Raw genomic sequence first — 24,876 nt, 5'->3', positions numbered from 1 at the left:
TACTTTGTGGTGATCACGTGGAAGAGTGGGCATCTTCCCTGCCTTCAGAACTTGCTGCTTGTGAGCGCGCGGGCCTCGCTGCGCCTTGTTGGTGTCTCCAACGCCGGTTTGGGAGGCTGATGCAATGTTAGGGTTAGCGCGCTTGCCCCAAGGAGAAAGTCGTTCACGCGGGCCAATGGTGCACCATCCTGCTTCTTCGGAAATCTCGGTGGGTGAGATGTCAGTTCCTGCAACTTGCATTTCCATGGCGGCTTGAAGAAAGTTGACGCGCAGCCGTAACTGCGGCTCACGTAGCGGCCGGAGCCCTAAGCTTAGCAGTAAGCTTAGCTCGGCGGTGCAGCGGCTCGGCAGAAATGGTCCAATAAAGCGGTGAAAATGCAGTTCCCACCTTGAAGACGAATATCGGTAGAGTCAGGATAACTTGCGGGAGATGATGGTGCAAAATTACAGAGATATTTTGCATAAACACTGCGAAATCATTTACGAAAGACAGAGCCGGCGTGAAGTGCATCCGCTCCCTTCGGCTTCTTCTTCTTCCTCCAAATATTGTACAACCATCTTCAGGCCTCTTGCTGCAGTTATATGCGCAACAGCACGGCATAGCACTAGCACAGAGAGCACGGAACATAACGTACAATGTTCACTACGACGAGCTAAAGTGCCAAGCCCGCCGAGCTGAGGAGAAAAATGGCGCGGACGAAAAAAGAAAAACACAAGGAAAGCGCAAGATCCGCGCGTTTCCAAGGGCAATGGCAGGGAGACCAATCATCGTGCAGAAAAACGGGCGCAAGAGAGAGAGAGAAGGAGATTCTTGATGATGGGAAGGAAAGGTTGGGGTACAGTGCAACGCAGTAACTGTCTCTCAGCAGAGGACACCTCAACCGCGCTGCACAGGGGGTAGGGAATGAAAGTAGGGGGAGAGAAAGAGCGCCAGAAACAGCAGCAGGCCCCGTACACTCTCAAGTTCAACTAATGGCCACAGAGGGCGAAAAAATCGACCGCGCGCCGCTGCTAACAAAGCCGACCTAGTAGCATCACCTCGGGATGCGTTCGTTAGTTCCAACATTTCCCGGTAGAGGCGTCGTAATAAGCGCAATTTTATCTTACAAACTTTCTCTTACAATTACCGAAGCATTTTCTTTTACATAAAAACAGGGCAAAATTATCATTGCTAATTAGACATTGTACTCTTTGTTAGTAAGTTTATTGTTTCTTCGCCAGTATGAACGCAAATAGCGTTCAGCATCATCGATCTTTCACGTGACCTCTGGCCTGGATTTAAAATTTTTACCGGTATTTCCGAGTGCACGGCGGCACGGATTCATTCGTTCGTACACTCAAGACTGGTTGCTTCTTTGTTTCTAAAACTAGTTTCTTGTGCTTCTATGTAACTTGGGGTGAAGTTACGTGTTTGCAAGCGGACATGTAAGCCCGGCAGTTGGGTTTCGGTCGTGAGCCATTCGGGACAGGTCTGCATCGAAACGGGAGCTGGATTTTGCTGCGGCTGACAACGGCAATAACGGTGAGTCGTTTAACACCGCTGCTTCAATCGTTATATAATATCCGTCTCATTACCTTCCAGGCGGGCACAAGTTAACGAACTAGATCCTGCATTACATATGGGCAGTGAGGATCTCAGTTGCTGTTTCCTAAATAAACCTTTACTTGCGAGGCTGTCGTTTGGTTTACACACACAACCAGGAAAGAAAGAGCGATATCGGAACGCGCGTCTCATTTTTCATGTTATTGTAGCCGTGGTTGTAGGTGACTGAGTAGCCTTATCAATATACATATTAAACTTTTTTTTCGGGTCGGCCGGCAACGTCTTTCGTCCACAAAACCGAATAATCCTTTGGTAAAATGAAGTGAAAGTACAGAATTTAATGTATTAAACAGTTGCAAGCATGATAATTCACCCATATTTCGTACTTGTTGGTTCCAAATGTTCTCGCTGTTCAGATTGGTTTACCGTAGGGCATTTATTTTTGCAGTAGTGAAGCGGTGCATCACGTTCGTGGAGAAAAATAATGCATCAGTTCTAATAGCTTCATGACTTTCATGCATTTGCTTGAGTAACTAGCAGTGTGATCACTTCTAGAGCATAAATTAACCCACAAATGTTCTCATTTGTGATCTTAATAGTACTTGCGCTGTTGACATGCATTGTAGTTAGGCAGACATCAATTTTATGGACAATAGCAATATTTATTTAACATGCTGCTTAAGCACCCTAGAATAGACAGTGTACATTTGCATGTGTTCTGTAGTCGCAAATCATTACAACATATATGTCACACCTTTTTGCATTTCATATTGCAAAACTTTGCTTTTTCAATTTCTGTTCCAGTCAAAATTTCTGTTCCAGACATGCAGTAATGAGGACGGCACCAGTATAAAGCAACACACTCCACGCACTAAACAGAAGCTGCTGCCTGCTACGACAAGGTCATTGTGTGGACATTGGCTACTACTACAAGGTAAACAACATATGGTTCAGAAATAAATATGTTTGATCTATGCTGTATTGGCTTGCTGTTTGCAGCAGATATGAATGTTTGTTCATATATATGGTTCAGTATAATTGGTTCGAACATATAAAACCCACATAAATTTGGCTAATCTGTGCTGTATCTCACGTGTCACCGTTTTGCCCCAACAGAGTCTATGCCAAGCACATCTTGGTCATCACAGGAGCTCCTATCTGCACCAACAGGAAGGGGCTGGAGCCGAATTTGCAAGGCTTTTACACCAAGAACAAAGAAGCACATGCACAAGAATATGGATGAGATATCAAGTCTGCAAAGGACTGTGTTAAGACTGCAAAGAGCTTCATCCACCATTCCACCAGCACGGACATTTGGCTGAGTCATCCAAGTAACTCAAAAAGGACTTTCTAGAAATTCTTCGTCTTCAGATGCACCTGCAACATCTGACCAAGCACGGACAACGCTGGCCAAAAGATTGAGTTTCATCAGTTCGTCCTTAATCAGCTTCCAAGCCATGTTAATTCCGTTTGTGCGAAGTGTAATTTTTCTTCTATAAATGCAAGCTTTCTCATTGCCCATTTTTGTTAGAGGTTATTCATCCTCATCCAAATATAAAGGTCAACCTTTATATTTGGATATTTCGCTGATACTTAATACCAGTCACTGTCTAGCAGCCTAACATATCTGTAGCAGTATCTTCTAGTGTATGTTGTCATGCGCAATTACTCTCCTGAAATAGCTGATGCAGCATCGGCATGCGTCTTGCATTAACCTATGCACATGTGCTATGCACCATTTTACTTTTCTTGGTGTTTTTAGCCTTCAATGCTTGCAGAGCAGAGTGGCTTCTCTCTTGAATGCAAGCTTTCTCATTTTCCATATTCCTAGTCTCGTTGATGATTGCTCCTCTTCCTTGATAGCCTGGGTCTTTGTGCAAGCTACAGTGAAGTGATTGATTGCAGAATCTGGTTTTGCTGCCACACTTGGTTGTGGTAACTGTGTTACAGATGTGGGGGCCTGGTCAGTTGCATTGGTAAGCAGTCCCTCGAGGTAAGCATTTGCTCCTGCAGTCCGCAAAGCGACATAGACTCCCAGTATACACACACCGTAACTGGTGCGCCCCGTTCGTTCTGGCCTGCTGCAGCCATGGGCAAATTGTGCTTGTGGCCTACCTCGGCCATGATTTGCTCAAAACGGAGACCAGCATATGTGCTTACATGGTTCGAAGTGTATGAAGTTGATAGCCGTATGGGTGGAAAGGCCCGCAAGAATGGCTGCCGAAGGTGATGCCCACAAAAGCGACTTGTCCACATTGCGACAAAGTGGGACACAAAGTGTGAGCCACACATAGCGGCCCCCGAAAGAAAATAAATGTGCAGGTTGGAAAGGAGTTAACGCTAAAATGCCGGGTAGTCCATGTCGCTGTGTTGGTTGCGGCAGCAGATGCCTGCGTCACCTGATTGCTTCGCAATGGAAGTTGCTCATCTTCAACGGCAACTGTTGGTTCAAACAGGTGCAAGGCTCTGTCCAATCTGTTTGTACCGCAGGTTGTCACTCGTTACCAGACCACCACATGTGACAAAGGCAAGCATTATGCCTGTAAGATGGTTCGCAGCCAATGTATAATGTATTGTCTGAACCTCAAGCGGTGACTGATTGCCGTTTAATTTTGCTGTTATGTCACTTGGTTACGGTCGCAGTTTTATGTTTTTCGAATATTGCTGCCTGGTCGGTTGCACTGGGAAGCAGCCTCTCGAAGTAAGAATTTGATCCTGCAGTCTGCACAGCGACATAGACTCCCAATTTACGCACACCGTGATTCGTGCTCCCCGTTCACCCTTTCCTGCTGCAGCCATGGGCAAATTGTGCCTCTGGCCTTTCTCGGCCGCGATTAGGCATGAACGGAGACCAGCATAAGTGCTTACATGGTCGGACGTGTATGAAGTTGGGTGGAAAGGCCCGCAAAAGTGGCCGATGAAGGTGATGCCCACGAAAGCGACTTGTCCATATTGAGACAATGTGGGACACCAAGTGTGAGCCACACATTAGCGGCCTCCAAAAGAAAAGAAACATGCAGGCTGGAAAGGAGTCAATGCTAAAATGATGGGTAGTCCATGTCGCTGTGTAGGCTGCGGCAGCAGATGCCTGCGTCACCCGACTGCTTTGCACTGCAAGTTGCTCATCTTTAACAGCGACTGTCGCCGCAAACAGGTGGGACAGTCTGTCCAATCTGTTTCTGCTGCTGGTTGTTGCTCGTTAGTAGACCACCACGTGCGACGAAGTCGGGCACTACGCCTGTAGGTAGGCAGCTCAATGTACCCTAAGAGACCCGTGTATGTGAATGCTCACTGTTGCCATATGGTTTGTCGCCAATGTATGATGTATTGTCTGAACCTCATGCGGTGACTGATTGCTGTTTAATTTTGCTGTTATGTCACTTGATTATGGTCGCAGTGTTATGTTTTTCGAATATTGCGGCCTGGTCGGTTGAACTGGGAAGCAGCCTCTCGAAGTAAGAATTTGATCCTGCAGTCTGCACAGCGACATAGACTCCCAATTTACGCACACCGTGATTCGTGCTCCCCATTCACCCTTTCCTGCTGCAGCCATGGGCAAATTGTGCCTCTGGCCTTTCTCGGCCGCGATTAGGCATGAACGGAGACCAGCATAAGTGCTTACATGGTCGGACCTGTATGAAGTTGGGTGGAAAGGCCCGCAAAAGTGGCTGATGAAGGTGATGCCCACGAAAGCGACTTGTCCATATTGAGACAATGTGGGACACCAAGTGTGAGCCACACATTAGCGGCCTCCAAAAGAAAGAAACATGCAGGCTGGAAAGGTGTCAATGCTAAAATGATGGGTAGTCCATGTCACTGTGTAGGCTGCGGCAGCAGATGCCTGCGTCACCCGACTGCTTTGCACTGCAAATTGCTCATCTTTAACAGCGACTGTCGCCGCAAACAGGTGGGACACTCTGTCCAATCTGTTTCTGCTGCTGGTTGTTGCTCGTTAGTAGACCACCACGTGCGACGAAGTCGGGCACTACGCCTGTAGGTAGGCAGCTCAATGTACCCTAAGAGACCCGTGTATGTGAATGCTCACTGTTGCCATATAGTTCGTCGCCAATGTATAACGTATTGTCTGAACCTCATGCGGTGACTGATTGCTGTTTAATTTTGCTGTTATGTCACTTGGTTATGGTCGCAGTGTTATGTTTTTAGAATATTGCGGCCTGGTTGGTTGCACTGGGAAGCAGTCTCTCGAAGTAAGCATTCGCTCCTGCAGCCTGCACAGCGACATAGACTCCCAATTTTCATGCACCGTGATTCGTGCTCCCCGTTCGCGCTTTCCTGCTGCAGCAATGGGCATATTGTGCCTCTGGCCTTTCTCGGCCGCGATTAGGCATGAACGGAGACCAGCATACGTGCTTACATAGTCCGATGCGTATGAAGTTGATAGCTACATGGGTGGAAAGGCCCGCAAAAGTAGCTGATGGAGGCGATGCCCACGAAAGCGACTTGTCCATAGCGAGACAATGTGAGACACCAAGTGTGAGCCACACATTAGCGGCCCCCGAAAGAAAAGAAACGTGCAGGTTGGAAAGGAGTGAACGGCTAAAATCTGGGGTAGCCCATGTCGCTGTGTAGGCTGCGGCAGCAGATGCCTGCGTCTCCCGATTGCTTCGCAATGCAATTTGGGCATTTTTAACGGCGACTGTCGCTGCAAATAAGTGGCACACTCTGTCCAATATGTTTCCGCTGCTGGTTCTTGCTCGTTAACCTGACCACCACGTGCGACGACGACGGTGAGCCGTTTACGAGCTCGCGTCAATGATTCCAGCGTATCTCGACATGCAAATTTTATTTCTGCTATTGCACGAGAATGTACACTGCTTGTCTTCTGCCAATAAAGTCGCGCGTTCTGTTCACTCACTTGTGGCTTGTTTGTATGGGCGTCACTAGAGGCTCTTGGCAATTAGAACGCACCAGCTAAGCGGCAGCGAAGGCATTGAGGCATGCCGCATAGCCTGCAGGGCAAGCACGGCACGTACCAGCGTACGCGACCGGCAAAAAACGGCCATATTGAATTTTGCGCTAAAAAAAAAAGTTTGCACTTCCGCTTCCGGATTGAGCAACGTCATCTGGCGTCCCCGAAAGTTAGTTCCATGCGCTGCCGCTGCTTATTTTCGAACCACTGCCAAAGGTACAGTTTCCCTTCTCTAAAGTTGTTCTTTATTCTATGACAGCAGCACGCCGCGGAAATGTGATGGAGCTAAAGGCGGTCGGCGAGGCCGACAGCCTCGGCGAATGTCAGGAGCGCACGTAGAAGTGTCCTGTGTCGTGAAGGGCAGCCCGAGGGGTGCAGGAGTTCAGTCACGGTGTCGCACGGCAGGCCGTGCCCACGGTAAACACGGGCAAGGGACGCGCGCGCGAGCGAAAAGTTGGGGCACTCACATAGCAGGTGCTGGAGTGTCTCGATCGCGCCGCAGTCGAGACACTCCAGCACCTGCTATGTCTTCCCGCGGTGGGGACGCACCAGGGGCGAGGAGGTCGCATATGGCGGTGGCAGAGTTCAAAGAGTGGCGGTACTTTCAAATTATCATGGGACTTTACGTGCAATGAGCCGGTGTCGCCGCAGCGGCCGCAGTGCGGGAGCCATGGCGGGAGCAAGCGAACGTGTTTCGTTCGCTCAGTCCAGCAGCCGGCCCATGAATCGAGCCGTGTAAGGTTGTTAGCGGAGCTTTGCAACGACGCGTATGAATTGCTGCGTCATGAACTGTGCTAATAGCTACAAGAGCTGCCCACCTGGAATGAAGTTTTTCAGTTTTCCGGTACGAGCATGCGTCAGAGACCAGCGAGAACGCTGGATTCGCAGTGTACGCCGTGTGAACTAAGTGATCGCGCAGATCTTTACAATCTGCATGCTGTCGCTAGTTCGCTGTGAATTTGCGCTTCACGCAATTATTAATCGATACTTTTACAGTGCAGACGGAACCGAATGGCAGCCGGCAAAGTGGTCATGAGTCTTCAGTCAACATTTCCTAGGCGGAAAACCATCGACAGATCCAGCTTCTCCTTCGTACCAGGCCAGGCACCCATTCAGACCCGCAGTTGCATGTAGGTGGAGTTGAACCCGGAAGCACCGCCATTTCACCATGTGATGTAGGTGCAGAGCTCGGGTCATTACCAGATGCCCCATTTCAGCATAACGCAAATGAATTGTCAACACATGAGGTAAGGAGTAGAAATTTTTATTCACAGTGTGTCTCAAAGTTTCGCCCCACAGAATGTGTTTAATACCAGAAACATCGCACATCAGTTCAGACCCCTATTTAAACCTATCCATTTGTTCAGGTTTCAACACAGACAGATGAAAGCAGCCTTGACTTACGAGTGTCGTTCGTTGTACTAAGCTGCATATATGGCAGAATTGTGCTTCTGAGGCATCCGTGCAGTGCAGTCACATCCCTGTCCCTCAAAGTGAATTCTGTGACAGGGGCACCAGTACAGTAAATATGAACCAGTTCTCCCCAAAGGCATTCTGAGGCTACGGATCTCTCTCACCTTAAGAGGAAAATGGTGAAGCCCTGAAGGACCTGAGAGTCTCAGCTGCCTGATTTTCCATTTTTCTTAAATTGCTAGCTTGGGTGCGGTCAGTTCCTGCCTTATATACATACCTGTTGTTCATATCTTGCAGTTTGGGTCGGGTCTTGTCTTTAGGAAATGTTTACAAAGTTGCCAGGTTGACTGTTTGGTGGTGCATAATTACAATTTATTTACAAATTTACAAAACGTGACATTTCATATGGGGTTGGTGTGGAAACTTCAAGATATTGTCAAAGCCCGTCACACTCTCGGATTGTTTGTTGACGTTGATTGTTGATTGATTGTTGTGAAGTTTTCATGTACTAAGCTCTCAACTACAGTGTTATGCAGAAAAAAAAAGTTGGCATGGATGTGGTGGTGAGTAAACTTTCTTAATATGTATACTAAAATAACAATTGAATTTATGCATAATGCGCGCAGATGAAGACTCCTCAAGCAAAAAGAGACACCACCATTGGAAGCTGCCTCCTCCTTTTCCAGATGAAGATGAAGCATGGCCTTACATTTGCAGCTTTTGGCACCCTCTTCAGTTTGCACTGTACTACTGCTTCTCATATGTCTTATATGGTGCACTTAACTTACTACATGCAAAAACACAAGGTTGACTTGTCTGGTTTCTGTGAGAAGTTGTACAAGAAACAATGCCCCTTTCATTTAGGGAAAAATACCCCACATGCAAAGAAATGGTAGATTGGACGGAGGTGCCCATGGAAATGCCACCTGAAGTCAGCGACCAAGTCAACTGCTGGAGCAGTTACAGGAGTAACCTTAGACTTAAAAGGAAGCTTTAGCTCAGGTGCTCCTACCTATATACATGTAAAAGGAGAATTCGTTTTTCTCGGAAACCATGGCACCAGATTTCGTGAGGTTTGTTGCATTTAAAAGAAAAACTTGAGATCTAGTGACTGGTCTCAAATGTTGTGTTTAGGTTGTCAATTTTTTATGAAAAAGTGACAAAGATTGAAAATTTTCAGAAAACAAAACTATTGAGTTTACAACTCTGTAACTCAGCAATGAGAAATGATATCACAATTATGTTAATTGCATCTAATAGTACATCTAAAGCAGACAAAATTGATATGTTACAGATGAATCTCAAGACTTAGTAATACGGAAATATAGCTTTTGCAGAACCTTTGTATACAATGTGACAAATTCAAGTAAGATATAAATTGACATATCGAATTTGCCCACTTTGAATGATCTAATGGATGCCATTTATATAACCACAATATCTGTTCTTAATGCAGAGCTATTAATTTGTAAAGCTTGTGCTTCTATCTTCATCAAACTGAAATTCTTGAAAATGTTCTAAACAAAATTTAAGCCTTAAATTGAAATTCCGCTTCTAATGGTCACTAGAATTTAACTTTCTCTTTCAAATGCAACAAATTTCATTAAAATTTGTCCAGGGGTTATATAAGAAAAACGTTTTTGCATTTTACATGCATTTGTATAGGCTGCATCGAAGTTGGGCCCGAGCTAAAGCTTCCTCTTAAGGTTCTTGGCATAGCACCATGTGGCTTCATTTAATTTGCTTCAGAGGTGTTTGGTGGTTTTGCTGGTGGCACATATGTTACGGCAAACTCTGGCCTGCTTGACCTTCTAGAAAAAGACGACTTGGTTATGGCCGACAAAGGCATCCCCCACATTTGCTGCGACCTTGATTCTCACCAGCTTAGCCTAGAAATGCCTCCTTTCCCTCACACGAATGAGCAATTCTCTGCTTCGTAAGTGGTGTGCACATATAAAATATCTTCCCATAGAATTAACGTTGAATGATGTATTCAAACAATCAAGGTCTTCAACGTAATCCTGTCTGGGAGGCTACCACAACAGCTTAGAAGCCATAATGACAAGATTGTATCCATGTGCTGTGTACTTGCGAACATGCAGAAGCCAATAGTCAAAGGTCAAGAAAGAGTGAGTGTAGAGCTCATGGCAGTCCTAGAAACTGCCATATTCAGCACTTTTGATGCAGTTTTAAATTTTACAAGCGGCTAATTATTTTATTTATTTACAGACAAGCTTAGAACCATCTCTTCTGGACATATACCCTTTGTTGTATTGGGTTATCCTTTCTACATTTTGCTGTGCTGCAAAAATTGTGTATGTGCAGGTGTAAAAGCACAATCTCTTTTGTCAAATGTTAGCGCTTGTCACGATGTCTGACTTAATGATTGCGCTCTTATTTGGAAGCTGTGACACAAGCAAACTGTTCATGGGAAGGCATGCATGCATGGAATGGAGCTATGGATTGGTCAGGCAACGGTTATCACACACCTCTTGGGCTATTTCTGCTTCTGTCAGTTCTTTCTGTTCGTACTCATGAAGCATACACGAGGGAACAAACTGATGCAGAAAAGAACGTACAAACAAGGGAGCTTGTTCGTTCGTTCATACTGTTCTGCATACATGTCTTTCATTTTGTGCATGTCATGTGCTTGGCTTAAAGATGCCGTATGAACAAGTCAAAGCAGTCATACTTCCTATTTGTACTCCCAGCAATCATGACTAAAGTTGTGCCATCAATTTACTATATTCTAGATCTAATCATTGCTCTCTTGCGTTTCCCAGTGCACAACCAATCACTTCATGAATGAAAAACACTTGACTGGAGAAACTGTATGTCATTGCAGAACAAAGAATGGTTGGCACAACTTGTGAAACTAACTTTGTTGTACGTTACAGAGATGAAGATGCACAGGGGAAGGCTGTGCAACAGGGCTGCCTGGTGCTGCGACTGTATAACAAGAAAGCTGATTTTACGTGCAGATAAATATGTTTATCACACTTGGAGAAGAAACCAGTAACTTAGAATAACGGTAATCAATAACATAAGAATTAACATATTCTCAAAATTTGTTTGCAGCCATATTAGATCACAGTGGTATATCATAAAAAATTGTAGCTGGTCTTGCAGATACTATACCACACTTGGGAATGAGTATTCATTATCCCGCTGATTTTACTTGCACAGAAATATGTTTATTGCACTTGGAGAAGAAACCAATGATTTAGAATAACAGTAATCAATGACATAACAATTGCAACACCTTAATTGCAACACCATTTGGAAATCGTTTTACTTGTACCTATCGCACTCAGTTGTCAGATACTTTTGAGGTCACACTACACCACAAGTTGGACGGAAGAGTCATCATTCACTCAGTAATAAGCAGGAAAAATAAGAAGGCATAATAACCTCAATTGTGACAGCGCATGCCTCCAGGTGACACTAGCCTGTCACAAACATCGCCCTTTCAAAATACTCAGTCACACGTCCACGCTTTCTTCCGTCACGTCAAAAACATGATTTCTTCGGTACGATTTGTGTCCTTTCTCTTCGTTTGAGGCCCCAAAATATACTACACTGTTAAATTTCTTGAAACCTACCCGTTTTATCACACTTGTCGCCATTGCGCACACGCACTTCCATACAATGCTGGTGTAGCAGACGGAGAGACGGCAAGTCGTAGCACACGGGCGGAAACTGAAGTGGCCATTTGTGGCACTGGCGCACTGAATTGCACTACCTGTAGGTGTTGCACATTCCTGTAATTGTCCGATTAATGACAGATTAGAGTGTTTCGTTTTTGCTTGGTACACGATACATTACAGCGATACGTGACATGTTAGTACCTTTGTCCATACACATGTGATTGCACACTAAGCTGCTGAAACAACAGTAGTCCCAAAAGTGATTTGAAGAAACTAACTCCGGCAATAGCATAGCCAGAAATCTTTTTCGGAAAGGTAGGGGTGGGTAGCATGCACTTGGATCGAGTATGGGCAGGGGGAGGGGGGGGGGGGGGCACCTTTTACTGAACTCCGCTCATTGCCTGAACGGGCCAACCACCTGGCCGTGAACGTCGTGCAGAATGCACAGCACTGACAGTTTGTACACTTCTAGAAGGCTGCCGAGTCACGCATCGAGATAACTTTTTTTCTGGACGACAGGTGTTACGGTGCACAGGTGTGCAATAACACAACTTTTCATATTACGTATGCTACGAGTTAAGCACAGAAAATTTTTATGTCCAACATAGTGCTATAAAAATGACGTGAAACCTTGTGTCATCAGAAAGCATGCCTTGAATTGAAAAGTTCAAAAGATTATTACGTTTTCTTTGATTAGCTGGATAATTAGCATACAATAATTATCTTTAGGACAGAAGAGGCCTGGTGACCAAACACTAAAGTTCACAAATCGTACATTGTGCTATTTAACAGCTTGGCTAAGGTTAGCAGGTACACCTTGTATAAGAAGATAAAAACAGCCCTGAGCACATTTGTCTCTCAACAAATTCGGTAGATGCAAGAACCTCAAGTCGTCAACTTAAGTGCAATCCCAGACGTAAAATGTGGGTTAGTTTCATACATTTACATGTATCTTTTGCTCGTGGGGTAATGAACATCTAACTAAATTGCTGTACGTAACCTTTCCCTCTTCCTTTACTTTGATATTTATCTAGTTTTGTTGAACGAAAATATACACCGCCTGTCATGAAAATTTGCCAAAGTGAATGAAGGATACTCGAGTAGTGTCTGCCTTTGACAACAGTGTACGTGTTGAGAAATATGGCACCGCAGTGTAACCGAAGGCCTGAAATCGCTGGTGCATTAGTGAACACACAGACACCGTTTAACATGTGTCATTGCTGCCAGAATAATTCTTAGAGAACTCCACTGTGTTGTCAATGGTTGCCTATGAATTTGTGGGCAACTTTAGGACTCAATGATTAACCATAATCGGAGAAATCTTTGAAGCTCCTTATTCTTTATATGCTGTTTGGACTACGTCCTGTGAGCTTCGTGGGAAAGTTTGAAGGTTTTGCCCTCGATACTTATTGAGCACCTAAATAAACATACGTCTTTACAGAAAAAATAGCCCTTTGTTAGTACCTAGGTATGCATAAAGCATAAATGGAAGCAAAAGTGAATAATAATAATTCTAATAAAAAGTGTATTTGATAGACTACAAATTGTTTCTTTTAGCATACTATATATCGTAATATACATGCAAACAAATAGATTATTCGAAGGGCAAGTTAATGGTACGAAATATTCATGTTTGGATATTAGATATTCAGATAACCAGTTACATAAATCTGATATCCAGTACATTTATAAATCCAAATAACCGGTTTTTAAGATGGCAGTTACTTACCTCCGGTTAAACAGGAGGGCACATACCCAGTGAGAGATGTCTGCGTGGCAAGACCAACCTAGTGGCCCAAGGCGACTCAACTCCCGGTTTTTATTGTGCGACGTTGGCTGACGTCTGGCCAAAGTGGGTGAAGACGTTGAGAAAGTGATCGCTTTAAAAGCAGGGCATGGACAAGGTTTTCAATGCAAACTTACAAGATGAAATAGAGAGGGGCTGAATCACCGATTGCATTAGACCTAGTGAAACCTAATTAGCTGTGGAAGGCTAGGCAACTGTTGGCCACTCTTATTCAGAGAACGCCATTAGCAATCATTATCATGATATCTTTTTCCTGGCTGCAGCACGAGACTTTGAAACCCAACTGGCAGTTTGCGGTTTCAAGCAGTTGATGTAGCCCTAAAGCAGTCCAGTCGGCCGGCATCAGGCCAACAGGCATAGGACATTTTTCTTAAGTTGCAACACCGATGCTGGTTTGATGCAATGCTGCACATCATGGACGCTATCTTTTGGTGATCAAAATAGGGAGACTTGTGTAGCCAACACAATCATCATTCTTTATTCTTTGAAATAGCTCTTATAAATAGGCCATTGCTATACACGAGAATACAGCATTCGCCAATGCTTTTAAAAAGCAACACCATCTTTACATTAAAGTGTGTTACAGTCACAAGACCGCACAAGCAAAGGTACAGTGGCAACTAGCTAAAAACTGCATTGACTAACTGCCAACACTTGGTGTTAGTCTCCTGTGCCCTAACCTCGCACACAAGAAACGCTGTGCTTCAGAGGTTTCGTGTGTGAAAAGAGAAAGGATGAGATGACAATTTGCTCCAGATGAGTGCAATTTGCTTCGGACAAGACTCCAATTTGTTATGGATGAGACTGCAATTTGCTTGCACCAATCAAGAAAAAACACTTTCACTTGGGCAAGCTGCAGGTCGGTGAAATGAAACTTGCCACAATTAGGCTTTCGTCAAGTGCTAAGAGGCTTTCAGCACACAATGTCCATTCAAAGAGCTTTGTAAAAACCACAAGACACTTGCACACACACATAGAAGGTCTGAGGGGGTTATTCTACACAGGAAAAAGATGCTTGTTTTTCTTGGGTTTCTGGTTTTCTTGTCAGCGGACGAGGTGATAAATAAAAACTATTTTGCCTTTAAAACTGCCTAAGAGAAATTGCTCAGTCACTGTACTTGCAAAGCACGGTCCAGAAGTGCACGTCCGCTACCGCACAAATAGTGCAGCAATTAGTTCAATGTTGCACATCTGCAGCTGCACGAAGTTGCACACCCACTCACGAAGGTTCCTTTTTTTTTCTTTCTTGCCAGTTCACCAAGCGAGAGCTTTAAAAAAATCTAGGAAGGACTTTGCTTGACAGCAGTGCAGTTCACAACACCGCGGCAACACTCAGCGCACAGTGACGGTCATCCACACACGACCCAGTTTGGAGTAGCACCTAGAATCCACGCACGTGGGTCTTAGCATGATGAGCAGTCTGGCAAGATGCACGAGGCTTCAAAAGCAGGCGATGCGCGGGTGAGCAGATAAAAAGGGTTGGCCAGGGAAGCAGTAGTGGCACACGTCGGTGTGGTTTCTTGCATGCTCCTCGACTTTACCAACGCATTCTCATCCAAGGAGGGATGAGTTGCTGTCAAGTCTGGTTGTCCGTATTGTTTCATGAAAGGAGCTGCTGCGCTGGACGGCACAATGGCTGCCAGTTTGGCAGCTGGCAACAGAAGTGGTGGAGGCATACACTTCAGACTAGATCCGCACTGTCCTCTCCACGGTGGAAGAGCCTCTCCCGTCACCATCTGGTGAAAATCACAGGTAGGAAGAAGAAGACGTGTTGACAAGGTTTACTGATGTGCACATCACTTACAACACATCAAGTTAAAACTGTATATACTGCGGCTACAGACTTCACCTCCATGGTGTAGGGCAGAAGGCTGGGTACTCTAATCAGCTCTGCTCAATTTCACTGTTGCACAGCAGCCTATAGTTGAACCTCGGCAATACAATCATGGTTGTTACAAATTTTATGGTAATGCTTACAACTACTGTAAAGTTTACAAAAAGTTGGAAATTTTCAGGTGACCAAAATTCTTTTCTGTGCCACTGTGCACAGAAAAAATCCACGAATCATGACTGTTGGCAGTAACATGGGGACGAGACCATGACACTGAGTTTCCTGCAGTTGCACCGAGAAGTTTACGGCAAGGCAAGACTGTTTGGTCCAAAATATATATTTTCTGATTGAGTTCTTTTGATAGCGCACCTCTTTAGCTTTCAAAAAATATAATACATCTGGGTGTGAGTGACTTCAAAAACATTTAATTCATTTTAGCTGTGTCAACCAGAAATTGGGTATGCCTAGTCGTCGAGTCTTGATTTTATATAAAGCTTTCATCACATAAAGATAACCTGTTTGGCACAAGTATTGGTTTTGAGTCTTTCTTTTTATATTACAGTGCATCCTAAGAGAGGTCTTTGTAGCTCTTCAGAGAGTGTGCCGTGTCTGTCAAGGACCTATTTCGTGCCTTTTTCAGTGTTGTTGACAGAGAGAATGCAAAAACTGAAATTAATATGCAAGTTTTAAGGCAACGACTACAGTGCAAGCATGCTAAACCACCTAGTGTTCATGCCTGGACATCTTTATGTTTCCATGTGCTAGTGATGGCAGTGCTAGTGACTCGTGGAGGGTTAAAAAAAAAAGTTAAAACTGAAAGTTGAAGCAAACAACAATGCAGGGACTGTAGAAAGAAAGAAAGGCTAGAGTAATGTTTACCACAAAGAAGCCTGCTATTCTGAGATGTTTGGGATGTTGGGAATAAATCAAGCACTTAGACGCCAGTTTGAGTTTTTCTCAGAACGTGATTTTGGGACACTTTTGTACATATTCTAATAAAGTGCTGGGTGTACACGAACTAAATTTGGCAAACTTTTGAGTTAGTGGCTCGTACAACATTGGAACTAGAATAAATATGTGCAAGCTAATGCGAGTTTAGTAAACATAAAAAGCCTCTCAGAGTGACACAGTATGTAAGAAAACCTTTTCTGCATTAATTTATTGCGTCATATCTAGTTTGAATTCCAATTATGTAGGATACCATTGTCCTTTTCGTAAAATTTGAAAGCTCTGCAACAAAAAGGTAACATAGGAAAAATAAAAAAACGGAAATAACAAATGAAACGTGGTTTTTCATGACTGTGCTTTACAGACAGCTGAACTATATAATCAATACTATATGAAGAATTTGAAAAGCACAACCGTGTTCCCGACTCCTCCGAATGCAATTCTCCCATACCAGTTTTTAAAGCCTTGCCCCCAACTTGAGCTTTCATGTGTAGCTGGCGTTTTATTTCACTCGACATAAACTGAGAGTGCCTTTTCTTTCAGTGAAAGACTTAGTGAACTAGCCAGTTTGGTGGCTTCACACATACACAGCCAAGCATTTCCAAGCCTGCTGTTGTGGCAGCACGAATGGATATGTGCATAATACTTCAGGTCATGTTGGTCAAGACATGGAGGTCACTCTTAGCCGACTGGTTAAGCAGCAAGGAATGGTAAGAACAATAGCGAAAATGTGTGGCCATTTCAAGTGCCTGGGAATGTTTAGGAAAGCACATGAGCTTAAGTGCACGCCTTTTAAGAATTATGTGCATGCCCGCAAACATGCAGAAGCATCATGCATCACATGCAAAAGCTTTCCCAACTTACCAACACGTGAAGATGTGCTAAGTGAGTAAAGAAAAAAAGAGAATGCACAGGCCAAGGTCAAAATTCATCAGCCACTGTGTGCTAGCTTGCACTGGCTACAAGCATAAGAGAGATTCAGCATGGCGGAGACATGCTAGCACAGATGTGTACCCAAGTGTTGCATAATTTTGTCACCAGCGGTGCTGCTCTTGGATACAACACTGATCGACCTTAATCACTTTATCGCAGAAAAGAGATAAGCACCAACATTATGTCAGCATTGATGTTTGTGCCACATCTTGTCGTATTAGGCTGTACATCTGTGCTAGTATGTGAACACCAAGCGAAATCTATTTTTGGGCTCTTTCAGAGGAAGCTTTAGCTCAGGCTTGGCACGCAAGATGCACTCCTCTCATGAGGCCACTAACGAGTTTGTTTGTTGCATGAATTTGTTGCATTTAAGAGGAAAGGTTTAGGCCAATGACTATTAGGAGCAGAATTGTGATTTGTATCCTCCATTTGACACAAAAGAACACAAAGGTTAACAATTATGCAACTCCCTGCGGATGTCCAATTTCTGTAGAACTGGTATTTGTTCACACGAAACAAATCTGAAGTGTTAGTTTACAGTTCAAGTGAAACTTGTACTTCGTTTACACAAGAACTGGAAATATGCATTCCCAAATAACCAGCTTATTTCAAGGCAAGACATGCCATTTTTGTTTACTTTGTGTGTTTCAAGAATCGTGGTTCCATTCCTTCTGCGGAGCGAGGTTTTACAAGTTTGATGTCAAATTTCTTTGCTTTCCTGCAAATCGCTAATAAGCGTATTACAAAAAATAATAAGAATATTTCAATGGGCTCTAGAATTTAACCTTTCCTCTTGAATGCAACAATTATACAATTCGGAAGTGTTCCGAAACACTCTCGTCTGGCCAGCACTGAATTTCGCATGTACCTCAACAGGCACACAGAGCTAAAAAGCCTTCTCCCATGAATAATGCACAAGACTAACAAGCAGAAGCAGAAGCGCAAGGCATGAAGTCAGCAATACTAGCGGCATGTTAACATTCGCCAAGACCAGCCACAGACTGCAGAAATACTGTGCAGCAAGAAGTCATTCCATGGCATTCTGGCTCCAATTCCTCCAACTGCCTGTTGACAGGAAACCTGGGTGTTTCTGCAAATACTAGAGATTTGAAATGGCACAGCGGAGGCTTTTGTTGATCGTAAGTGCAAAAAAAGAGCTTTAGCTCGGCCGTAAACTTATCACTTGTGAAATACTGGGTCACCAAAGAGGAGTAACGGCAGCAACGCTGGTTGCGGCAGCTTGCTATGAAGATTTTAACCACAGAGTGCACAAAGCTACTACTGCACGGACTTAAGATATTCTACTTAAATGGAAACTAAAGGAATATATTACGTTAAGCTAGACTGAAAGGTACAGCTTCTGCAATAATGAATTTTTTTGTTTGTAACAGAAACAGGTTTTGTAAGCGAGAAAATGAAGAAAATGGAAAATTGGAGCAGGGCCACCTGTCATGGACTACAATACCACTCAAATGTTACGTCAACATTGCCGATTCACAGTGAGCGGGTGCTATATTCCGCCACTGAGAGCAGTTACCCTCACCCGCTCCAGCCACTGAGACTTAAGTTACCTATCTGGTAACCTGAACCAAAGCAAAGCCGTAGAGGCAACTCGTGCAAGCAGAACACCTGCAGCCGCCAAGCAGTGCACCGCTTTGTATATAGAGCCAAATAAAGAGTTTCTTATAGACATAACAGCAGCATAGCGGGAGTTCACATGGAGTTGTGTAAAGTCATTTGTGTAGGGGTGGGGAGTTCAAATTGAGAAGCAGCAGCGAGACCTCCGGCAGCAACTTTATACGCAACGACGCAATATATTGGCCCACAGAAAACAGACTTCTGGACGGATACTCTATTTAATCAATCTGGATCAATATAGTTGAACCTCATTTTAACAACTTTCATAAAATCAACAATTTGCTTTCTTATACTTAAATTTGACCTTTACTGCAAATTACAGTCGCCAATGGACCTCTTACACGGAAAGGGCCGCAAGATTTTCCAAATGATTGGGCAATCGGAAAAAGCAAACCTGAATGAGAAAAAAAAAAATCATTTTGTCGAATTTGAGAGTTGGCGACAAAAGATAGTTTCATTCCGTGTCAACGGTATCTTCACATTGGTGGTACGAAGCCAAGCCAGCCCACTTTTTGTGTCCACTCTGCCCCTGCGGCTGACAGTGTTGCCCACAGCGGGATGACTGTCATAAAACGTGCTGGCAACGGTGAGCAAACACCTCGTCTCCTTCAGCGCATCTCACGACGCCACGTCATCTCGGCACGGCCACTGTTTGCACACGTGGCAGATTACCTCCAAAACAGGGCTTACGGTCTGTGCATTTGTTCAGCCGCACTGACAGCCCCATGTTCAGCCATGGCCGCACTAGAAAAAGAGGAACTGCACCCCCCCCCCCCGCTTCCTCCCCCCTCCTCTCATGCACTCTTGATCCCATTGAACGCAAGCTAACTCCCTCCCTTCCCCTTGCTTGCACAGGAAGACTGCGTTCATCTGATACCATCCTTCTAGGCTCTCACTTGTATCCAAAGCACGCAGTGCAGTGTGTGGCAGGATATTGTCGCACTATGACTTTACATGGAATGTGATGCCGCTCTGCTTCAGCAGTCAATCCTGGCTACACGGCGTGCAATTTGAGAGATTCACAATTCGATCATTTAAATCATTTAACCACCTGCTTCTGAGGAAGTTTCCTTTTATTGCATCAGTAGCGAAATTTCGTTATATTGAAATTTAGTATACACACAGTTATATCGACAATTTTGTTATGTTGAAGTTAACTATATAGAGATTTAACTGCTGTCCCTTTAGTGTCCCTTTTCAACTACTGGCATAAGGCGTCGATAGCAACGTAGTCGTCAACATGCAGTCTTAAGATTTTCCTTCAACGAGAACATTCCCCGAACACAAATAAATTTTCTAATGCATTGTATTTGCACAAAGTGCCATTACCAACTCTCCTACTGCCGTCCACGGTTGCAGTAACTTGGTAATTCATAAACAGTAAAATATTCAGAGGAACCAACCATAAATATTTATTGTACTCATTTTTTTTTTTTTTACAGCATTGAAAGTTTGCCAGTAGGAATGTACAGTATTGCAGTGGCAATGCTGAAAATGTTGTGGAGCATTCGTTAGCGATTTGAAGTTGCGACAGCTTCAGGAATTTTTATGCTGAAAACAGTGAGAGGCGAGTGCTACAGCTACTGCAAGCTTTTTAACCTTTTCTTTATCAAGCAGATGTTGATGCTTCCTGAATTGTTGAATCATTTCTGCAATAATAGCTCCGCGCTTTTGTGGTTTCCTGCTTTGGTCATATACTTTGGTCATACAGTCGAACCCGACAATATTGATCTCGTTTACATCGAATTATTCTGTATATCCAACAATTTCTGAACACGGTATAGTTACAATGAGTATATATAGCAAAAATTGTGCTTACATTGAATAAAAATAGCAGCGACTCCCAATATATTGGACGTCAAGTTGAGGAAAAGTGCACGCAGGAGTTAGCTTACCCTCGTGGTGGCGGGGAAACGCCGTGGCACGGCTCCATCCAACCACTCTCCCTACCGTGACCGCGCTGCCTGTGGGTGCTGCCCCCCTGCTAAAAAATGATCCTGGCCTGCCCGAAGCGCTTGCTCAGACAGCCAATCAGAAGCTCTTGTGCCCTCGTCGTGCAAGATAGCGCAAATGCGAGTTGTCTCGCTGCTTTTCTGGTTCATTGTGTTTGCGTTTTCTGGGCCTTTCTCCCACAGTGTTGCCGTGATGAAGCGATCGTCGTGAAGCTCAAAATCATAAATCTAGTCAAATGCGGTGAGAAGTTGGATGTCCCTGCAGCGTGCACGATTCCGAGGAGCACTGTCAGCACAATCTTGAACAATAAGGGGGAGATTAGGGCTAAAGTGGCCTAACTCGCGACCCAGTGCTCACAGCGCCTGACACGTACGCACGGCCGTGTTCAAGTGGTTCATCCGAAACTGTTTCAGACGTGCCGGCCTCCGCGTGCTCGGTGACGACTGTAAATTCTGATGGATGCAACAAAGCCGTTGCTGGTGTTGTCGAAGTTTGGAGCGAGCTATCAGAATTTCCGGAAGCTGTTGACAAATCAACGATCGACGAGTTTGTGAGTGCAGATGATGGTGTTGTGACCACGGGAGAACCAGAAAACGAAGACTACATTGCAGACATCGTACCGAGCACAAGTGAAAGTGGGCACAATGAGGAAAGCAATGACTGTCCTTTGCTCACATCCTCCGAGGTGATTGGTGCACTCGCAGTAGTTTGGTGCTTCTGCGGGAATGTGGAAGGTTGCGGCCTCAACTGCTCCGACTCCTTAGACAATGTGGAGAAGTGCGTGCGTCACAGGCAGCGAAATTGCCAAACCAGAAGAAAATACAGGACTATCTCATGCGAAACTAAGCTAGTTTCATCAATAAAGCGATTTTATAAATGGTATATGCTTTTATAACATCCAAATCTTTAGCAGGTTTATATCGAACTGTGCTGTATAGCGAACTGATAGGCGTTCTTTTGCGAGTTCGATATAGCCGGGTTCGAGTGTATAAAAAGTCAACCCAAGTTTTAAGCCAAGCCAAGTTTACAAAATGTAGAATGAAGCCCATTACAATGAACTGCACTTTTACACGTGATGCACTGTTCAGTGTGTTGCCTTTTGGAAGCACGTTTCTTGAAAGCCTATGCGAGCTGCCGTAGCACATTTTAGTTTGAATGCACAATCAGAACTTACATCAATATTGACTAGCGTGCGAAGCAGCTTAATGTGTGCATCACGCAATGAGGGATGCCACGGTTCTATCATTCCGCTCGTTGCCACATAAGCAGCGCCGCTTGCAAGTATGAATGTTCCTTAGAACTAATTATGCATAGAATAAACTGCTGAGGCCTATAAAAACAAAGAATGCAACATTAAACGAGACATATGGTGTACTTAACAGCTGACTTGCATGCAGTAATTTACAGTCACAAGGTAAGAATCCAGCCCTAGTGCCATAGCTTTATCACAATGCGTCGCGACATACAATTTTTCTCAACTTTCAGTGCCCCCCCGCTCCCCCCTCCCAATTTAAAATTATAATTTCGACTTAAACTGCCAACAGCACCATTTGATTAAATCACCATAAATCCTGTTCTTTTCATTTTCTCCAATATCTTTTGACACATTCTGGGTGACAATATCTGGGCTACAAGAACCACTTGTCAATTACAGAGGCAGTGCTTGCATGGGATATGGTTTGAAAATATGCTCTGCCTGGTGTTGATAATCCCTGTGAGCTGCTGCCCAATCAATCTGGCATATTTTGTGCAAAAATCAAGCTGCAAACGAATGCAAATTTAACTGGGTTGGCTAGGTACATGTTAGAGCTAAACAAAGTAACAGCACACGGAACAGGGCAAACAAAAGGGTAAGGATGAAGCGCTGTGCGTTTCTTCCATCTGTCCTGTCCCGAGTGCTGTCACTCTAATCAATCACGGACTATTTGCAAGAATGACCTTTTGCATGCCTGTCAAGCCACGCTTTACTTGCATTCAGTTGCATGTGGAGATGGTGTGCAAAGGTGCATGTTAGAATCAAATGAATGTGATAAATTTAAATATCTTTTGCAGTCAAACTTGCATTGAATCATTGAAGTTCCACTATACCAGCCAGTTCCTGTATGGCATGCACAATGATGAGATGAACCTACAATGCACACGAACAGAACATACTCTGCACGCACACTCTGCACTCACACTCCTGCCTAACACAGAAGCATCATGTGCCCTCGTCAGACACCTTAACACTTTCCTGCCCGCACCTATCCCCATCGATAGCCCACTTATCGATGCTTGCAAATTCGTACTTTGGTCTTTTCCGAGTGCTCTTGGACACCTAGCACCATGTAATAGGTTATTTAAAAAATACTACTTATTCAGTTTTGCTTTTCTGCTTCTTTTTTCCACTGTGTGGGGATTTAAAGTGTCCCTGGAGCAGTAGTGGTTGATGCAATGAGTGCTTATAGTTCGACAGATGGCATTGATGTCGCACGCCACTCATCCATGGAAACATTGCATAATTACAGATTTTGGCATATCTGCGAGATAGTTTTTTGAACGTTGGAAGCAGCAGTGACAAAGTAGCCAAAATCAGTTAGATTTCTGCACAAAGCTTCACTTTGTTTTCCGAACCATTACACTGTTATTCGTGTTCACACACGTGTTCTACACGTGTTCACGTGTTTTAAAGAACGCAGTTCTTATCTTTAAGAGGTCAGCGCCCACAGAGAGTAAGTTGATCGTGCAGAGTCAAAGACGACAGAGAGATAACCTCAGCATCGCGCTATGGCTAGTCACTAGGGCGCTAACATTGTCTTCTACATCAAGAAATTCTGCAGATAGAAAGCAGACATTTGACGGAATACTGTACAGATTCCTTGCATGGAAAATGTATATTATGAAATTTCTTTAGGGTCTACTTATGCGAAGCAACATTGATGCTATCTATTATGCAACTTTCTCTTCCTTTCTTTTTCTTTACGAAATATCTGTGGAGATATCTTGTTTTGATCTTTTCAAAAACGATGTTTACAACTAGTAGCATTGAAAATGGAATTTCTTCCTCTAGAATTTCGTACTATACGCTTTACTATCAATGCTATGTGACAGGAAAAAAGAAGTATTTACTCCACTACACAAAAACTGCTGCCTTTCACATTGGCAGGAAAGTGTTAAAGGGACTTTAAAGAACAGCACCAAATCATTCTAAACTCGTTAAGTATTCCTCAAAAACCATTCCCATTATTCCGCAATAACGGTTTATGCTAAACAACCCAGCAACGACAGCACCACTGCCTTACCACGGCCTGGGCAGTAGCGGGGGGCGAGCTTCCCGGCCTGCCGTTGGCTGCCTCGTGGTGGAGGACGACGCACCATCCTCACCGCTGCCTTCCTGAGGAGACTCGAGGATGTGGGGGAGTCCCTGCCATACCAGCCGCGAGTGAGACTCCGGGTCCATGACCGAAGCAGGAGGCGGCGTTGGCCCGAGGGAACGCCCTGTGGTCACCCGCAGGTGCCGCTGGTGCAGCTGGGACAGAGAGCCACCCAGACATCAGGAGCACACCACTAGTGCTCAAGGTTCAGCACAAGCGAATAAACTCGGGGCAATCCAAATTCGGTGAACTGTGGCTGCCAGCAGGGAGCATGGCAAGTAGGCCAGCTACAATGTGCAGCCAGCCAGTCACTTTTGCTGTTATCCCTCTGAGATGCTTCACCTAGATTTGATAGCTGGAGTACTCAGTGGCGCCTCCTAAAAGATTGCTGTTTGTGTATATAAATAAAATAAATGAAGAAAGAAAAAAAAAGGGAAGGAGACTGCACTAGACAGTTACTGCAGTCAGCAGTGTATGGGGGCAAGGGAGTAAAAGGCAGCGAGAGGAGAACACCTCAAATCGCCAATCTTTACATACATCTCCACGTATCTTTTAACGTACCGAAACTGCACCATAGTCTGCGAGGAATGTCAAGAAAAGGTCTCGCGGTGTTACCGCAAGTGTAAGAAACTAACAAATGGAGGAGGGGTCCTACTCTTTTCACACAATGAACATGGTGCTACGTGTGCTACACATGACCACTTCTGCATTACCAGTACCGTTCTTGATTGTCTGCAGTGCCCATGCGAGAGCAGACCTTTGTCCAACATTTCTTCAAAATTAACTGCATGGTAATCAGCGCTACTGGAAGGGTTCCTCATTTGTGAATGACACGCTTCACATAAGCATGTCATTCAATGCAACAGCAATGCGCCGCGCA

The 24,876-nt window shown here is 44.4% G+C and overlaps 1 protein-coding gene and 2 long non-coding RNA genes across 10 annotated transcripts in view; 2 read left to right on the top strand and 1 right to left on the bottom strand.

The window, feature by feature from the left end:
• The first annotated feature begins 1,302 nt into the window (after window positions 1-1,302).
• On the top strand, window positions 1,303-3,140 carry LOC135908878 (uncharacterized). Its single transcript, XR_010566475.2, has 3 exons — window positions 1,303-1,522; window positions 2,348-2,477; window positions 2,660-3,140. It is a non-coding gene; the product is annotated as an uncharacterized lncRNA (long non-coding RNA).
• Window positions 3,141-6,732: 3,592 nt separating this feature from the next.
• On the top strand, window positions 6,733-24,040 carry LOC135908877 (uncharacterized). 6 transcript variants are annotated; one of them, XR_011511547.1, is made up of 5 exons: window positions 6,733-6,890; window positions 7,475-7,720; window positions 8,513-8,630; window positions 15,356-16,829; window positions 23,902-24,040. It is a non-coding gene; the product is annotated as an uncharacterized lncRNA (long non-coding RNA). The 6 variants fall into 6 exon arrangements; XR_011511549.1 differs by lacking the exon at window positions 23,902-24,040 and having other exon boundaries at window positions 15,356-15,483; window positions 16,663-16,971; XR_011511550.1 differs by lacking the exon at window positions 15,356-16,829 and having other exon boundaries at window positions 23,902-23,933.
• The window catches only part of Atg9 (autophagy-related protein 9), a 68,187-nt gene continuing 57,101 nt past the window's right edge, over window positions 13,791-24,876 (bottom strand). For 2 of the 3 annotated variants that reach the window (XM_065440710.1, XM_065440712.1), the window contains 3 exons: window positions 23,925-24,151; window positions 16,984-17,000; window positions 13,791-15,076 (listed from right to left, as the gene is read on the bottom strand). In XM_065440710.1, coding sequence (XP_065296782.1) covers window positions 15,027-15,076; window positions 16,984-17,000; window positions 23,925-24,151 — 294 coding nt within the window. In that variant the 3' untranslated portion in view covers window positions 13,791-15,026. The remainder of the gene's footprint in view (window positions 15,077-16,983; window positions 17,001-23,924; window positions 24,152-24,876) is intronic. The other variant, XM_065440713.1, reaches the window with a different exon arrangement.

This window comes from Dermacentor albipictus, chromosome 1, assembly GCF_038994185.2.
Source record: "Dermacentor albipictus isolate Rhodes 1998 colony chromosome 1, USDA_Dalb.pri_finalv2, whole genome shotgun sequence".
NCBI lineage: Eukaryota > Metazoa > Arthropoda > Arachnida > Ixodida > Ixodidae > Dermacentor > Dermacentor albipictus.
Note: the sequence above shows the minus strand (reverse complement) of the source record. Positions and strands in the feature narration are given on the sequence as shown.